The 19584-nt window shown below is 44.9% G+C and overlaps 1 protein-coding gene across 1 annotated transcript in view; it reads right to left on the reverse strand.

The window, feature by feature from the left end:
- Positions 1 to 9978: 9978 nt before the first annotated feature.
- Positions 9979 to 19584, reverse strand: part of ncf4 (neutrophil cytosolic factor 4) — a 38226-nt gene continuing 28620 nt past the window's right edge. Inside the window, exons 7-10 of the mRNA XM_039006246.1 lie at positions 18737 to 18835; positions 16442 to 16611; positions 14411 to 14476; positions 9979 to 11169 (exon numbers count right to left, since the gene is read on the reverse strand). Of these exons, the coding sequence (XP_038862174.1) occupies positions 10959 to 11169; positions 14411 to 14476; positions 16442 to 16611; positions 18737 to 18835 (546 nt within the window). The 3' untranslated portion in view covers positions 9979 to 10958. The remainder of the gene's footprint in view (positions 11170 to 14410; positions 14477 to 16441; positions 16612 to 18736; positions 18836 to 19584) is intronic.

Raw genomic sequence — 19584 nt, forward strand, 5'->3', positions numbered from 1 at the left:
ACAGTGATGATTACCGTTCCTCTCTCTCTCATCAGAACACATTCAGCAAACCAGATAACACACAGTGATGATTACCGTTCCTCTCTCTCTCATCAGAACACATTCAGCAAACCCAGAACCACACAGTGATGATTACCGTTCCTCTCTCTCTCATCAGAACACATTCAGCAAACCCAGATACACACAGTGATGATTACCGTTCCTCTCTCTCTCATCAGAACACATTCAGCAAACCCAGACCACACAGTGATGATTACCGTTCCTCTCTCTCTCATCAGAACACATTCAGCAAACCCAGATAACACACAGTGATGATTACCGTTCCTCTCTCTCTCATCAGAACACATTCAGCAAACCCAGAACACACAGTGATGATTACCGTTCCTCTCTCTCTCATCAGAACACATTCAGCAAACCCAGATAACACACAGTGATGATTACCGTTCCTCTCTCTCTCATCAGAACACATTCAGCAAACCCAGACCACACAGTGATGATTACCGTTCCTCTCTCTCATCATCAGAACACCCGTATACTTCCCAGCAAACCCAGACCACACAGTGATGATTACCGTTCCTCTCTCTCTCATCAGAACACATTCAGCAAACCCAGATAACACACAGTGATGATTACCGTTCCTCTCTCTCTCATCAGAACACATTCAGCAAACCCAGATAACACACAGTGGATGATTACCGTTCCTCTCTCTCTCATCAGAACACATTCAGCAAACCCAGACCACACAGTGATGATTACCGTTCCTCTCTCTCTCATCAGAACACATTCAGCAAACCCAGAACCACACAGTGATGATTACCGTTCCTCTCTCTCTCATCAGAACACATTCAGCAAACCCAGATAACACACAGTGATGATTACCGTTCCTCTCTCTCTCATCAGAACACATTCAGCAAACCCAGATAACACACAGTGATGATTACCGTTCCTCTCTCTCTCATCAGAACACATTCAGCAAACCCAGATACCACACAGTGATGATACCGTTCCTCTCTCTCTCATCAGAACACATTCAGCAAACCCAGATAACACACAGTGATGATTACCGTTCTCTCTCTCTCATCAGAACACATTCAGCAAACCCAGACCACACCAGTGATGATTACCGTTCCTCTCTCTCTCATCAGAACACATTCAGCAAACCCAGATAACACACAGTGATGATTACCGTTCCTCTCTCTCTCATCAGAACACATTCAGCAAACCCAGATAACACACAGTGATGATTACCGTCCTCTCTCTCTCATCAGAACACATTCAGCAAACCCAGACCACACAGTGATGATTACCGTTCCTCTCTCTCTCATCAGAACACATTCAGCAAACCCAGACCACACAGTGATGATTACCGTTCCTCTCTCTCTCATCAGAACACATTCAGCAAACCCAGATAACACACAGTGATGATTACCGTTCCTCTCTCTCTCATCAGAACACATTCAGCAAACCCAGATAACACACAGTGATGATTACCGTCCTCTCTCTCTCATCAGAACACATTCAGCAAACCCAGACCACACAGTGATGATTACCGTTCCTCTCTCTCTCATCAGAACACATTCAGCAAACCCAGACCACACAGTGATGATTACCGTTCCTCTCTCTCTCATCAGAACACATTCAGCAAACCCAGATAACACACAGTGATGATTACCGTTCCTCTCTCTCTCATCAGAACACATTCAGCAAACCCAGATAACACACAGTGATGATTACCGTTCCTCTCTCTCTCATCAGAACACATTCAGCAAACCCAGACCACACAGTGATGATTACCGTTCCTCTCTCTCTCATCAGAACACATTCAGCAAACCCAGACCACACAGTGATGATTACCGTTCCTCTCTCTCTCATCAGAACACATTCAGCAAACCCAGATAACACACAGTGATGATTACCGTTCCTCTCTCTCTCATCAGAACACATTCAGCAAACCCAGATAACACACAGTGATGATTACCGTTCCTCTCTCTCTCATCAGAACACATTCAGCAAACCCAGACCACACAGTGATGATTACCGTTCCTCTCTCTCTCATCAGAACACATTCAGCAAACCCAGATAACACACAGTGATGATTACCGTTCCTCTCTCTCTCATCAGAACACATTCAGCAAACCCAGATAACACACAGTGATGATTACCGTTCCTCTCTCTCTCATCAGAACACATTCAGCAAACCCAGATAACACACAGTGATGATTACCGTTCCTCTCTCTTTCATCAGAACACATTCAGCAAACCCAGACCACACAGTGATGATTACCGTTCCTCTCTCTCTCATCAGAACACATTCAGCAAACCCAGATAACACACAGTGATGATTACCGTTCCTCTCTCTCTCATCAGAACACATTCAGCAAACCCAGACCACACAGTGATGATTACCGTTCCTCTCTCTCTCATCAGAACACATTCAGCAAACCCAGACCACACAGTGATGATTACCGTTCCTCTCTCTCTCATCAGAACACATTCAGCAAACCCAGACCACACAGTGATGATTACCGTTCCTCTCTTTCTCATCAGAACACATTCAGCAAACCCAGATAACACACAGTGATGATTACCGTTCCTCTCTCTCTCATCAGAACACATTCAGCAAACCCAGATAACACACAGTGATGATTACCGTTCCTCTCTCTCTCATCAGAACACATTCAGCAAACCCAGACCACACAGTGATGATTACCGTTCCTCTCTCTCTCATCAGAACACATTCAGCAAACCCAGACCACACAGTGATGATTACCGTTCCTCTCTCTCTCATCAGAACACATTCAGCAAACCCAGATACCACACAGTGATGATTACCGTTCATCTCTCTCTCATCAGAACACATTCAGCAAACCCAGATACCACACAGTGATGATTACCGTTCCTCTCTCTCTCATCAGAACACATTCAGCAAACCCAGACCACACAGTGATGATCACCGTTCCTCTCTCTCTCATCAGAACACATTCAGCAAACCCAGACCACACAGTGATGATTACCGTTCCTCACGTTCAGCAAACCCAGATAACACACAGTGATGATTACCGTTCCTCTCTCTCTCATCAGAACACATTCAGCAAACCCAGACCACACAGTGATAATTACCGTTCCTCTCTCTCTCATCAGAACACATTCAGCAAACCCAGACCACACAGTGATGATTACCGTTCCTCTCTCTCTCATCAGAACACATTCAGCAAACCCAGATAACACACAGTGATGATTACCGTTCCTCTCTCTCTCATCAGAACACATTCAGCAAACCCAGACCACACAGTGATGATTACCGTTCCTCTCTCTCTCATCAGAACACATTCAGCGAACCCAGATAACACACAGTGATGATTACCGTTCCTCTCTCTCTCATCAGAACACATTCAGCAAACCCAGACCACACAGTGATGATTACCGTTCCTCTCTCTCTCATCAGAACACATTCAGCAAACCCAGACCACACAGTGATGATTACCGTTCCTCTCTCTCTCATCAGAACACATTCAGCAAACCCAGACCACACAGTGATGATTACCGTTCCTCTCTCTCTCATCAGAACACATTCAGCAAACCCAGACCACACAGTGATGATTACCGTTCCTCTCTCTCTCATCAGAACACATTCAGCAAACCCAGACCACACAGTGATGATTACCGTTCCTCTCTCTCTCATCAGAACACATTCAGCGAACCCAGATAACACACAGTGATGATTACCGTTCCTCTCTCTCTCATCAGAACACATTCAGCAAACCCAGACCACACAGTGATGATTACCGTTCCTCTCTCTCTCATCAGAACACATTCAGCAAACCCAGACCACACAGTGATGATTACCGTTCCTCTCTCTCTCATCAGAACACATTCAGCAAACCCAGATACCACACAGTGATGATTACCGTTCATCTCTCTCTCATCAGAACACATTCAGCAAACCCAGATACCACACAGTGATGATTACCGTTCCTCTCTCTCTCATCAGAACACATTCAGCAAACCCAGACCACACAGTGATGATTACCGTTCCTCTCTCTCTCATCAGAACACATTCAGCAAACCCAGACCACACAGTGATGATCACCGTTCCTCTCTCTCTCATCAGAACACATTCAGCAAACCCAGACCACACAGTGATGATTACCGTTCCTCACGTTCAGCAAACCCAGATAACACACAGTGATGATTACCGTTCCTCTCTCTCTCATCAGAACACATTCAGCAAACCCAGACCACACAGTGATGATTACCGTTCCTCTCTCTCTCATCAGAACACATTCAGCAAACCCAGACCACACAGTGATGATTACCGTTCCTCTCTCTCTCATCAGAACACATTCAGCAAACCCAGATAACACACAGTGATGATTACCGTTCCTCTCTCTTTCATCAGAACACATTCAGCAAACCCAGACCACACAGTGATGATTACCGTTCCTCTCTCTCTCATCAGAACACATTCAGCAAACCCAGATAACACACAGTGATGATTACCGTTCCTCTCTCTCTCATCAGAACACATTCAGCAAACCCAGACCACACAGTGATGATTACCGTTCCTCTCTCTCTCATCAGAACACATTCAGCAAACCCAGATAACACACAGTGATGATTACCGTTCCTCTCTCTCTCATCAGAACACATTCAGCAAACCCAGATAACACACAGTGATGATTACCGTTCCTCTCTCTCTCATCAGAACACATTCAGCAAACCCAGATAACACACAGTGATGATTACCGTTCCTCTCTCTCTCATCAGAACACATTCAGCAAACCCAGACCACACAGTGATGATTACCGTTCCTCTCTCTCTCATCAGAACACATTCAGCAAACCCAGACCACACAGTGATGATTACCGTTTCTCTCTCTCTCATCAGAACACATTCAGCAAACCCAGATAACACACAGTGATGATTACCGTTCCTCTCTCTCTCATCAGAACACATTCAGCAAACCCAGATAACACACAGTGATGATTACCGTCCCTCTCTCTCTCATCAGAACACATTCAGCAAACCCAGATAACACACAGTGATGATTACCGTTCCTCTCTCTCTCATCAGAACACATTCAGCAAACCCAGATAACACACAGTGATGATTACCGTTCCTCTCTCTCTCATCAGAACACATTCAGCAAACCCAGATAACACACAGTGATGATTACCGTTCCTCTCTCTCTCATCAGAACACATTCAGCAAACCCAGATAACACACAGTGATGATTACCGTTCCTCTCTCTCTCATCAGAACACATTCAGCAAACCCAGATAACACACAGTGATGATTACCGTTCCTCTCTCTCTCATCAGAACACATTCAGCAAACCCAGACCACACAGTGATGATTACCGTTCCTCTCTCTCTCATCAGAACACATTCAGCAAACCCAGATAACACACAGTGATGATTACCGTTCCTCTCTCTCTCATCAGAACACATTCAGCAAACCCAGATAACACACAGTGATGATTACCGTTCCTCTCTCTCTCATCAGAACACATTCAGCAAACCCAGATAACACACAGTGATGATTACCGTTCCTCTCTCTCTCATCAGAACACATTCAGCAAACCCAGACCACACAGTGATGATTACCGTTCCTCTCTCTCTCATCAGAACACATTCAGCAAACCCAGACCACACAGTGATGATTACCGTTCCTCTCTCTCTCATCAGAACACATTCAGCAAACCCAGACCACACAGTGATGATTACCGTTCCTCTCTCTCTCATCAGAACACATTCAGCAAACCCAGATAACACACAGTGATGATTACCGTTCCTCTCTCTCTCATCAGAACACATTCAGCAAACCCAGACCACACAGTGATGATTACCGTTCCTCTCTCTCTCATCAGAACACATTCAGCAAACCCAGATAACACACAGTGATGATTACCGTTCCTCTCTCTCTCATCAGAACACATTCAGCAAACCCAGACCACACAGTGATGATTACCGTTCCTCTCTCTCTCATCAGAACACATTCAGCAAACCCAGACCACACAGTGATGATTACCGTTCCTCTCTCTCTCATCAGAACACATTCAGCAAACCCAGACCACACAGTGATGATCACCGTTCCTCTCTCTCTCATCAGAACACATTCAGCAAACCCAGACCACACAGTGATGATTACCGTTCCTCTCTCTCTCATCAGAACACATTCAGCAAACCCAGATAACACACAGTGATGATTACCGTTCCTCTCTCTCTCATCAGAACACATTCAGCAAACCCAGACCACACAGTGATGATTACCGTTCCTCTCTCTCTCATCAGAACACATTCAGCAAACCCAGACCACACAGTGATGATTACCGTTCCTCTCTCTCTCATCAGAACACATTCAGCAAACCCAGATAACACACAGTGATGATTACCGTTCCTCTCTCTCTCATCAGAACACATTCAGCAAACCCAGACCACACAGTGATGATTACCGTTCCTCTCTCTCTCATCAGAACACATTCAGCAAACCCAGACCACACAGTGATGATTACCGTTCCTCTCTCTCTCATCAGAACACATTCAGCAAACCCAGACCACACAGTGATGATTACCGTTCCTCTCTCTCTCATCAGAACACATTCAGCGAACCCAGATAACACACAGTGATGATTACCGTTCCTCTCTCTCTCATCAGAACACATTCAGCGAACCCAGATAACACACAGTGATGATTACCGTTCCTCTCTCTCTCATCAGAACACATTCAGCAAACCCAGACCACACAGTGATGATTACCGTTCCTCTCTCTCTCATCAGAACACATTCAGCAAACCCAGACCACACAGTGATGATTACCGTTCCTCTCTCTCTCATCAGAACACATTCAGCAAACCCAGACCACACAGTGATGATTACCGTTCCTCTCTCTCTCATCAGAACACATTCAGCAAACCCAGACCACACAGTGATGATTACCGTTCCTCTCTCTCTCATCAGAACACATTCAGCGAACCCAGATAACACACAGTGATGATTACCGTTCCTCTCTCTCTCATCAGAACACATTCAGCAAACCCAGACCACACAGTGATGATTACCGTTCCTCTCTCTCTCATCAGAACACATTCAGCAAACCCAGATAACACACAGTGATGATTACCGTTCCTCTCTCTCTCATCAGAACACATTCAGCAAACCCAGACCACACAGTGATGATTACCATTCCTCTCTCTCTCATCAGAACACATTCAGCAAACCCAGACCACACAGTGATGATTACCGTTCCTCTCTCTCTCATCAGAACACATTCAGCAAACCCAGACCACACAGTGATGATTACCGTTCCTCTCTCTCTCATCAGAACACATTCAGCAAACCCAGATAACACACAGTGATGATTACCGTTCCTCTCTCTCTCATCAGAACACATTCAGCAAACCCAGACCACACAGTGATGATTACCGTTCCTCTCTCTCTCATCAGAACACATTCAGCAAACCCAGACCACAAAGGGATGATTACCGTTCCTCTCTCTCTCATCAGAACACATTCAGCAAACCCAGACCACACAGTGATGATTACCGTTCCTCTCTCTCATCAGAACACATTCAGCAAACCCAGATAACACAGTGATGATTACCGTTCCTCTCTCTCTCATCAGAACACATTCAGCAAACCCAGATAACACACAGTGATGATTACCGTTCCTCTCTCTCTCATCAGAACACATTCAGCAAACCCAGATAACACACAGTGATGATTACCGTTCCTCTCTCTCTCATCAGAACACATTCAGCAAACCCAGACCACACAGTGATGATTACCGTTCCTCTCTCTCTCATCAGAACACATTCAGCAAACCCAGATAACACACAGTGATGATTACCGTTCCTCTCTCTCTCATCAGAACACATTCAGCAAACCCAGACCACACACAGTGATGATTACCGTTCCTCTCTCTCTCATCAGAACACATTCAGCAAACCCAGACCACACAGTGATGATTACCGTTCCTCTTTCTCTCATCAGAACACATTCAGCAAACCCAGACCACACAGTGATGATTACCGTTCCTCTCTCTCTCATCAGAACACATTCAGCAAACCCAGATAACACACAGTGATGATTACCGTTCCTCTCTCTCTCATCAGAACACATTCAGCAAACCCAGACCACACAGTGATGATTACCGTTCCTCTCTCTCTCATCAGAACACATTCAGCAAACCCAGATAACACACAGTGATGATTACCGTTCCTCTCTCTCTCATCAGAACACATTCAGCAAACCCAGATAACACACAGTGATGATTACCGTTCCTCTCTCTCTCATCAGAACACATTCAGCAAACCCAGATAACACACAGTGATGATTACCGTTCCTCTCTCTCTCATCAGAACACATTCAGCAAACCCAGACCACACAGTGATGATTACCGTTCCTCTCTCTCTCATCAGAACACATTCAGCAAACCCAGACCACACAGTGATGATTACCGTTCCTCTCTCTCTCATCAGAACACATTCAGCAAACCCAGATAACACACAGTGATAATTACCGTTCCTCTCTCTCTCATCAGAACGCATTCAGCAAACCCAGATAACACACAGTGATGATTACCGTTCCTCTCTCATCAGAACACATTCAGCAAACCCAGACCACACAGTGATGATTACCGTTCCTCTCTCTCTCATCAGAACACATTCAGCAAACCCAGATAACACACAGTGATGATTACCGTCCCTCTCTCTCTCATCAGAACACATTCAGCAAACCCAGATAACACACAGTGATGATTACCGTTCCTCTCTCTCTCATCAGAACACATTCAGCAAACCCAGATAACACACAGTGATGATTACCGTTCCTCTCTCTCTCATCAGAACACATTCAGCAAACCCAGACCACACAGTGATGATTACCGTTCCTCTCTCTCTCATCAGAACACATTCAGCAAACCCAGATAACACACAGTGATGATTACCGTTCCTCTCTCTCTCATCAGAACACATTCAGCAAACCCAGACCACACAGTGATGATTACCGTTCCTCTCTCTCTCATCAGAACACATTCAGCAAACCCAGATAACACACAGTGATGATTACCGTTCCTCTCTCTCTCATCAGAACACATTCAGCAAACCCAGATAACACACAGTGATGATTACCATTCCTCTCTCTCTCATCAGAACACATTCAGCAAACCCAGACCACACAGTGATGATTACCGTTCCTCTCTCTCTCATCAGAACACATTCAGCAAACCCAGATAACACACAGTGATGATTACCGTTCCTCTCTCTCTCATCAGAACACATTCAGCAAACCCAGACCACACAGTGATGATTACCGTTCCTCTCTCTCTCATCAGAACACATTCAGCAAACCCAGACCACACAGTGATGATTACCGTTCCTCTCTCTCTCATCAGAACACATTCAGCAAACCCAGACCACACAGTGATGATTACCGTTCCTCTCTCTCTCATCAGAACACATTCAGCAAACCCAGACCACACAGTGATGATTACCGTTCCTCTCTCTCTCATCAGAACACATTCAGCAAACCCAGATAACACACAGTGATGATTACCGTTCCTCTCTCTCTCATCAGAACACATTCAGCAAACCCAGATAACACACAGTGATGATTACCGTTCCTCTCTCTCTCATCAGAACACATTCAGCAAACCCAGACCACACAGTGATGATTACCGTTCCTCTCTCTCTCATCAGAACACATTCAGCAAACCCAGATAACACACAGTGATGATTACCGTTCCTCTCTCTCTCATCAGAACACATTCAGCAAACCCAGACCACACAGTGATGATTACCGTTCCTCTCTCTCTCATCAGAACACATTCAGCAAACCCAGACCACACAGTGATGATTACCGTTCCTCTCTCTCTCATCAGAACACATTCAGCAAACCCAGATAACACACAGGAGCGCGTGTTCTCACACACACACACACACACACACACTTATATATTTCAATAGTGTATTTTTTACTCAGAAATAAAAACAATGGGAGCACAGCTAAGCATTACTACGACCACAACAGAATATATGGAGAATAAAAACAATGGGAGCACAGCTAAGCATTACTACGACCACAACAGAATATATGGAGAATAAAAACAATGGGAGCACAGCTAAGCATTACTACGACCACAACAGAATATATGGAGAATAAAAACAATGGGAGCACAGCTAAGCATTACTACGACCACAACAGAATATATGGAGAATAAAAACAATGGGAGCACAGCTAAGCATTACTACGACCACAACAGAATATATGGAGAATAAAAACAATGGGAGCACAGCTAAGCATTACTACGACCACAACAGAATATATGGAGAATAAAAACAATGGGAGCACAGCTAAGCATTACTACGACCACAACAGAATATATGGAGAATAAAAACAATGGGAGCACAGCTAAGCATTACTACGACCACAACAGAATATATGGAGAATAAAAACATGTGTTTCTAAACCTTTATTAAATGTCTTTATATTAACATTTACTCAACAGGTGAAATGTTACATGTTTAAAGCCACCAAACACAGACATACTAATGAATGTGACTAAGGTATCGTCCCTAATGGCACCCTATTCCCTATATAGTGCACTACTTTTGACCAGGGCTCATAGGAGTCTGGTGAAAAGTAGTGTACTATATAGGGCATAGTGTGCCTTTTAGGTTGCAGACCATTTCTCAATCAGACTAACTTCTGTAATGTGTTACAATCCAGCGTCTGTCCCCTTAATTCAAGTCTGTCACCCTGTCACTGGATCTCAGTCCGAACTACTACATGCAGCTCTGCAGTGGATTACGGACGCAAGCTGGCGAGAAACACACTCACAAGGGCACGGACGGCCAAGTGCACCCGCAAGCGTGCATACGCACACACACAAGCAAACACAAAATGGCCTCTCTTCAGCGAGTATAGAAACATGTGAAAACCTCCTCCATCTCCCTGTCTTTATATCTCAGTATTATACACAGACATGTCAGAGGCCGCGGTAACATGCAGTTCCCACGGAAACTGATTGACAGGCCTCTTGACCTTTGACCTTTGACCCCGCCCATCGGCCACCATCAGCGCCACGTCCCCGTCGTCAAGGAGACGCACCAGGTCACCCTCGGGGTCACGGTAGTTCAGAGCGATGTTGCCATCCACCTTGAACACATCTCTGTGAGAGAGAGAGAGAGGGGGGGGTGGACAGGGAAGGATGGAGAGAGAAAGATGGAGGGTGGAGTAGGGGGAGAGGAGAGAGGGAAAGGGAGGGGTGGAGAGAGAGGTGAAGGAAAGGGAGGGGTGGAGAGAGAGGTGTGGGAAAGAGGGAGAGATGGCGTTGTAGGGGGAGAGAGAGAAAGGGGGAAATAGAAGAGGCAGAGAGAAATGGCAGAGAGAGAGACAATTATTACGACTGTTTATCTTTATTTAACCATACAAGTCAATTGAGAAGCCATTTTAACTTACAGTACTGACCTAGACAAGAGGCATAACATTGCAACAGTAAACAGGACAACACACAATCCCACTAAAATCACATGAAACACACAATATAGAGGAAAGGTCCAAATTCATCAAATATACAAGAAGAAATATTTCCAGTGGGTTTAGAACAGAAAGGTCCAAGGAAACACAGCAGACTTAATGATCAGCAGCTACACTGATCAGATAGCAGCTCAGTTCATGTTGCTGAAGGATCGTGGTGGGATGAATAACTCAAGTCTGAGGGTCTTCTGCAGCTCAGTTCATGTTGCTGAAGGATCGTGGTGGGATGAATAACTCAAGTCTGAGGGTCTTCTGCAGCTCAGTTCAGTCGTTGGCGGCGGAAAACCGGAACGAACGACAACCAAAGGAAGTGTGGGCTTTGGGAATGACCAGTGTGGTACATCTACCAGGGGTTGCTACTGGTAGTGGAGATGTTGAGGAGTGAGCCGAGGTAGAGGGGGGACTTGCCTATGAGGGACTTGGTACCAGTGGGTCTGCCGTCGTGTTTGTAACGCGGCCAGTTGACCAGGGTGTAAAGGTCACAGTGATGAGTGTTGAAGGGGGAACTGGTAACAAAGCGGATCGCAGTGTGGTAAATGATGTCTAGTTTATCAAGGGAGGTTTTTGAGGCAGGCCTGTAACTAAATCACCATAGTCCAGGATTGTTAGGATGGTCATTTTTATAAGGGTGTGCTTGGCAGAGTGGGTGAAGTATGTTTCCTTCACCCACTGAGAGCGAGAGAGAGAGAGAGAGAGAGAGAGAGAAAGAGGGAGAGAGATTCGAGAGAGAGAGTGTGTGTGTGTCTTTAATGAAATTCGATGTATTCTTGTTTTTCTTTTAGAGTTGAGGTGAGTTTTATCTCGTTGACAAGATAATAATGAGAGATGATAAACTGTGCCAGTAGTAGTGTGGCACTGACTATATGAGTCTGGTTATAGCGTGCAGAGTGGTGGTAGTATTATAGTGTGTACTGTTGTAGCGTTATAGTGTGTACTGTGGTCAATAAAGCACATCTTTATTGACCTTGGGAAATTTCAATGGAGAGGAGAATATCAGCTGAATAATAGATACAGTTGAAGTTGGAAGTTTACATACACCTTAGCCAAATACATTTAATCTCAGTTTTTCACAATTCCTGACAGTTAATCCTAGTAAAAAATCCCTGTTTTAGGTCACTTAGGATCACCACTTTATTTTAAGAATGTGAAATGTCAGAATAATAGTAGAGGAAATTATTTCTTATTTCACATTCCCAGTGGGTCAGAAGTTTACATACACTCAATTAGTATTTGGCAGAATTGCCTTTAAATTGTTTAACTTGGGTCAAATGTTTCGGGTAGCCTTCCACAAGCTTCCCACAATAATTTGGGTGAATGTTGGCCCATTTCTCCTGACAGAGCTGGTGTAACTGAGTCAGGTTTGTAGGCCTCCTTGCTCGCACACGCTTTTGCAGTTCTGCCCACAAATATTCTATAAGATTGAGATCAGGGCTTTGTGATGGCCTCTCCAACACCTTGACATTGTTGTCCTTAAGCCATTTTGCCACAACTTTGGAAGTATGCTTGGGGTCATTGTTAATTTGGAAGACCCATTTGCGACCAAGCTTTAACTTCCTTACTGATGTCTTGAGATATTGCTTCAATATATCCACATAATTTTCCTTCGACATGATGCCATCTATTTTGTGAAGTACACCAGTCCCTCCTGCAGCAAAGCACCCCCACAACATGATGCTGCCACCCCCATGGCCTCCCCTTTTTCCTCCAAACATAACGATGGTTATTAAGGCAAAACAGTTCTATTTTTGTTTCATCAGACCAGAGGACATTTCTCCAAAATGTACGATCTTTGTCCCAATGTGCAGTTGCAAACTGGAGTCTGGCTTTTTTATGGCGGTTTTGGAGCAGTGGCTTCTTCCTTGATTAGCGGCCTTTCAGGTTATGTCGATATAGGACTCGTTTTACTGTGGATATAGATACTTTTGTACCTGTTTCCTCCAGCATCTTCACAAGGTCCTTTGCTGTTGTTCTGGGACTGATTTGCACTTTTTGCACCAAAGTACGTTCATCTCTAGGAGACAGAACGCGTCTCCTTCCTGAGCGGTATGACGGCTGTGTGGTCCCATGGTGTTTATACTTGCGTACTATTGTTTGTACAGATGAACGTGATACCTTCAGGCGTTTGGAAATTGCTCCCAAGGATGAACTAGACTTGTGGAGCTCCACAATTTTTTTCTGAGGTCTTGGCTGGTTTCTTTTGATTTTCCCATGATGTCAAGCAAAGAGGCACTGAGTTTGAAGGTAGGCCTTGAAATACATCCACAGGTACACCTCCAATTGACTCATATGATGTCAATTAGCCTATCAGAAGCTTATAAAGCCATGACATCATTTTCTGGAATTTTCCAAGCTGTTTAATGGCACAGTCAACTTAGTGTATGTAAACTTCTGACCCACTGGAATTGTGATACAGTGAATTATAAGTGAAATAATCTGTCTGTAAACAATTGTTGGAAAAATTACTTGCGTCATGCACAAAGTAGATGTCCTAACCGACTTGCCAAAACTATAGTTTGTTAATAAGAAATTTGTGGAGTTGTTGAAAAACTAGTTTTAATGACTCCGACCTATGTAAACTTCCGACTTCAACTGTATGTAGTGAAGAGTAGAATATCAGCTGAGTAACAGATATGTAGTGAAGAGTAGAATATCAGCTGAGTAACAGATATGTAGTGAAGAGTAGAATATCAGCTGAGTAACAGATATGTAGTGAAGAGTAGAATATCAGCTGAGTAACAGATATGTAGTGAAGAGTAGAATATCAGCTGAGTAACAGATATGTAGTGAAGAGTAGAATATCAGCTGAGTAACAGATATGTAGTGAAGAGTGGAGAGTCTGTTGATTCAGCAGTGGAATGTGTCTGGTATCTTACCTCATGCGTGCCAGTAGTTCTTTGTATGATGGCTGGGTGGAGATATCTTCTTCAACACACACATCCCTGTCACATACAGTCACACCAATACATTATTAACTGGGATACATACAGTCACACCAATACATTATTTACTGGGATACATACAGTCACACCAATACATTATTAACTGGGATACATACAGTCACACCAATACATTATTAACTGGGATACATACAGTCACACCAATAGATTATTAACTGGGATGCATAGAGTCACACCAATACATTATTAACTGGGATACATACAGTCACACCAATACATTATTAACTGGGATACATACAGTCACACCAATACATTATTAACTGGGATACATACAGTCACACCAATACATTATTAACTGGGATACATACAGTCACACCAATACATTATTAACTGGGATACATACAGTCACACCAATACATTATTAACTGGGATGCATACAGTCACACCAATACATTATTAACTGGGATGCATACAGTCACACCAATACATTATTAACAGGGATACATACAGTCACACCAATACATTATTAACTGGGATACACACAGTCACACCAATACATTATTAACTGGGATACACACAGTCACACCAATACATTATTAACTGGGATACATACAGTCACACCAATACATTATTAACTGGGATACACACAGTCACACCAATACATTATTAACTGGGATACATACAGTCACATCAATACATTATTAACTGGGATACATACAGTCACATCAATACATTATTAACTGGGATACATACAGTAACACCAATACATTATTAACTGGGATACATACAGTCACACCAATACATTATTAACTGGGATACATACAGTCACACCAATACATTATTAACTGGGATACATACAGTCACACCAATACATTATTAACTGGGATACATACAGTCACACCAATACATTATTAACTGGGATACATACAGTCACACCAATACATTATTAACTGGGATACATACAGTCACACCAATACATTATTAACTGGGATACATACAGTCACACCAATACATTATTAACTGGGATACATACAGTCACACCAATACATTATTAACTGGGATACATACAGTCACACCAATACATTATTAACTGGGATACATACAGTCACACCAATACATTATTAACTGGGATACATACAGTCACACCAATACATTATTAACTGGGATACATACAGTCACGCCAATACATTATTAACTGGGATACATACAGTCACGCCAATACATTATTAACTGGGATACATACAGTCACACCAATACATTATTAACTGGGATACATACAGTCACACCAATACATTATTAACTGGGATACACACAGTCACACCAATACATTATTAACTGGGATACATACAGTCACACCAATACATTATTAACTGGGATACATACAGTCACACCAATACATTATTAACTGGGATACATACAGTCACACCAATACATTATTAACTGGGATACATACAGTCACACCAATACATTATTAACTGGGATACATACAGTCACACCAATACATTATTAACTGGGATACATACAGTCACACCAATACATTATTAACTGTGATACATACAGTCACACCAATACATTATTAACTGGGATACATACAGTCACACCAATACATTATTAACTGGGATACATACAGTCACACCAATACATTATTAACTGGGATACATACAGACACACCAATACATTATTAACTGGGATACATACAGTCACATCAATACATTATTAACTGGGATACATACAGTCACACCAATACATTATTAACTGGGATACATACAGTCACATCAATACATTATTAACTGGGATACATACAGTCACACCAATACATTATTAACTGGGATACATACAGTCACATCAAACATTATTAACTGGGATACTTACATTCGTTATTATGGGACTTTTACGGGATTACAACAGAACTTTCAGTTACTTTTAGTACATTTACAACACTGTTATAACATGTACGTATGCGTTCACACACGAGCACACACACACACACACACACAGTACACACACCTGGTGTCGACGCCCTGGGGTGTGAGCAGGTAGCAGCGCAGGCAGCTGTAAGACCCCGCCCCTTTACCTGAAGCGCCTCCGCTCTCGCCATCAGAGTCACTCTCTGGGAGGGGCTTAATGATCTTCACAAAGGATTCTGGGAAGATACCTGTCCGATTGCTCACCGTGCCCTGAGAGAGAGAGAGGAAGTGAGGGACAGAGAGAGAGAGAGAGGAAGTGAGGGAGAGAGAGAGAGAGAAAGAGAGAGAGAGAGGTAGATTAACAGAGAGAGAGAGGAAGTGAGGGACAGAGAGAGGAAGAGAGAGAGAGAGAGAGGTAGATTAACAGAGAGAGAGAGAGAGAGAGAGAGAGAGGAAGTGAGGGAGAGAGAGAGAAAGAGAGAGAGAGAAAGAGGTAGATTAACAGAGAGAGAGAGAGAGAGGTAGATTAACAGAGAGAGAGAGAGAGGTAGATTAACAGAGAGAGAGAGAGAGAGAGAGAGAGAGGTAGATTAACAGAGAGAGAGCTGTAAAGTGTGAGTGTGTATAAAAACAGTTTTACATAGGCTCATTATCATGACCTGACTAATATCTCAGAAGTACTCAAGACACACATATAGAGATGGCCCATATGTGTGTGCGTGTGTGGCATTTTGAGTAATGCTTGACCCCTCCTGACCCCTCTCCATCCTTTTCTTCACTTTACTCATCTCTCTCTGCATCGTCCCTCTCTCTGCATCTCTCTCTCTCACTTCTTCCCCCCCCTCTCTCACCTCTCTCACCTCTTCCCCCCCTCTCTCACCTCTTCCCCCCCTCTCTCACCTCTCCCCCCTCTCTCTAACCTCTCCCCCCTCTCTCTAACCCCTCTCTCACCTCTTCCCTCCCTCTCTCTCTCTCACCTCTCTCTCTCTCTCTCTAACCTCTCCACCCTCTCTCTAACCTCCTCCCCCTCTCTCTCTCCTCTCCCCCTTCTCTCTCTCCTCTCTCTCTCCTCTCTCTCTCCTCTCTCTCTCCTCTTTCCTCACTCCCCTCTCTCCCCTCCTCTCTCTCTCCTCTTTCCTCACTCTCTCTCCTCTTTCCTCTCTCTCTCTCCTCTTTCCTCTCTCTCTCTCCTCTTCCCTCTCTCTCTCTCCTCTTCCCTCTCTCTCTCTCCTCTTCCCTCTCTCTCTCTCCTCTTCCCTCTCTCTCTCTCCTCTTCCCTCTCTCTCTCTCCTCTTCCCCCTCTCTCTCCTCTTCCCCCTCTCTCTCTCTCCTCTTCCCCCTCTCTCTCTCTCTCCTCTTCCCCCTCTCTCTCTCTCTCCTCTTCCCCCTCTCTCTCTCTCTCCTCTTCCCCCCCTCTCTCGCTCCTCTTCCCCCTCTCTCGCTCCTCTTCCCTCTCTCTCTCTACTCTTCCCTCTCTCTCTCTACTCTTCCCTCTCTCTCTCTCTCCTCTTCCCTCTCTCTCTCTCTCCTCTTCCCTCTCCCTCTCTCTCCTCTTCCCTCTCTCTCTCTCTCCTCTTCCCTCTCCCTCTCTCTCCTCTTCCCTCTCCCTTTCTCTCCTCTTCCCTCTCCTCTTCTCTCTCCGTTTCTCTCCTCTTCCCTCTCCCTTTCTCTCCTCTTCCCTCTCCCTCTCTCTCCTCTTCCCTCTCTCTCTCTCTCCTCTTCCCTCTCTCCTCTTCCCTCTCCCTCTCTCTCCTCTTCCCTCTCCCTCTCCCCTCTCCCCTCTGCCCTATCTCTCTCCCCTCTGCCCTATCTCTCTCCCCTCTGCCCTATCTCTCTCCCCTCTGCCCTATCTCTCTCCCCTCTGCCCTATCTCTCTCCCCTCTGCCCTATCTCTCTCTCCCCTTCCCTCTCTCTCTCCCCTTCCCTCTCTCTCTCCCCTTCCCTCTCTGTCTTTGCTCGCTCTCTCAGCTCTCCCTCCCACTATCTTGCTCTCTCTCCATTACCTTTCTCTATCCACCCTCTTTCTCGTTCATTCTCTAGTCTCTCTCACTTTTGCCACCCTCCCCCTCTCTCTCTCCACCCTCTTTCTCACTCATTCTCTTCTCTCCCTCCCTTCTAGTGCCCCTCCATCTCCCTCCATCCCTTCTCCTCACTCCACCTCTCCCTCTCCTCCCATCCTCCTCCCACTGTTCCTCCTCATCCCTCCTCTATTCACTCCTCTCCTCCTCCTCCATCCCTCCCTCTCCTCCATCCCTCCCTCCCTCTCCTCCTCCATCCCTCTCCTCCTCCCTCTCCTCCATCCCTCCCTCTCTCTCCTCCTCCATCCCTCCCTATCCATCCCTCCCTCTCCTCCCGAACCACCCTCCCACCCCTCCATCTCTCGCCTGCAGCTCACCTCCAGCCAGTCTGTGTTAACTCTCCTCAGAAGGAAGATCACCTCTCCAGCTTTCATACTCAGCTCCAGTCGTCCGCTCCCACTGAAGTCGAAGACCACCTGGGAACCACACACACACACGGAGGAGAACACAAACACCCCGGCAGCAGGCAGCGGACCAGGATCAACCGAGAGAAAGGGAGAGAAAGAGAGAGACGGACAGAGAGAGAAGACTGTGAAACCGAACAGGTAAGAGAGACTTATTTTACTTGTCTAATGATGAAGTGAGTGTGTGAGAAAGAGAGAACGGGACAGCAATCAGCAGAAGACAGGAGGGAACAAGTGCAAGGAGCGAGGGATGAGAGAAAGAAAGAGGGATCCCTAAACGAGTACAGAGAAAGAGAGAACAGGACACTGGTGTGAGTCAGGTAGACAGGCTTTGAAGGGATGAAACGGGAGAGAAGTGTTTTTGTTTGTGACTAGAGCGGGTCTTCACAGTGCAGAAAATCACTATACAACACTCCTACTCCTAATGCTGCACAACGCGTGGGATCGGACAGGCACACAGCTGAGAAAGAGAGGAGAAACGAGAGAGAGCTGAGCGCTTAGCGAGTGGGCATGTGTGAGTGCAAGTGTGAGTGCATGTGTGTGTGCATGTGTGAGTGCGTGTGTGTGTGTGTGTGTGGGTGGGTGGGAGAGGCGAGATGCAGGGGGTGCGTAAAAGCGGACAAGTACGCAGTACTAGAAAACTGTGATGAGAGAATGTGAAAAAAAGAGGTAAAAAGATAACACGCTTAAAAGGCTTAAAAGCAAGTCATGATAGTGTATTTTATAGTGTGGCTTTGAGCTGAGTCATGATAGTGTATTTT

The sequence above is a fragment of the Salvelinus namaycush genome, chromosome 2 (genome assembly GCF_016432855.1).
Source record: "Salvelinus namaycush isolate Seneca chromosome 2, SaNama_1.0, whole genome shotgun sequence".
Taxonomy (NCBI): Eukaryota; Metazoa; Chordata; class Actinopteri; order Salmoniformes; family Salmonidae; genus Salvelinus; species Salvelinus namaycush.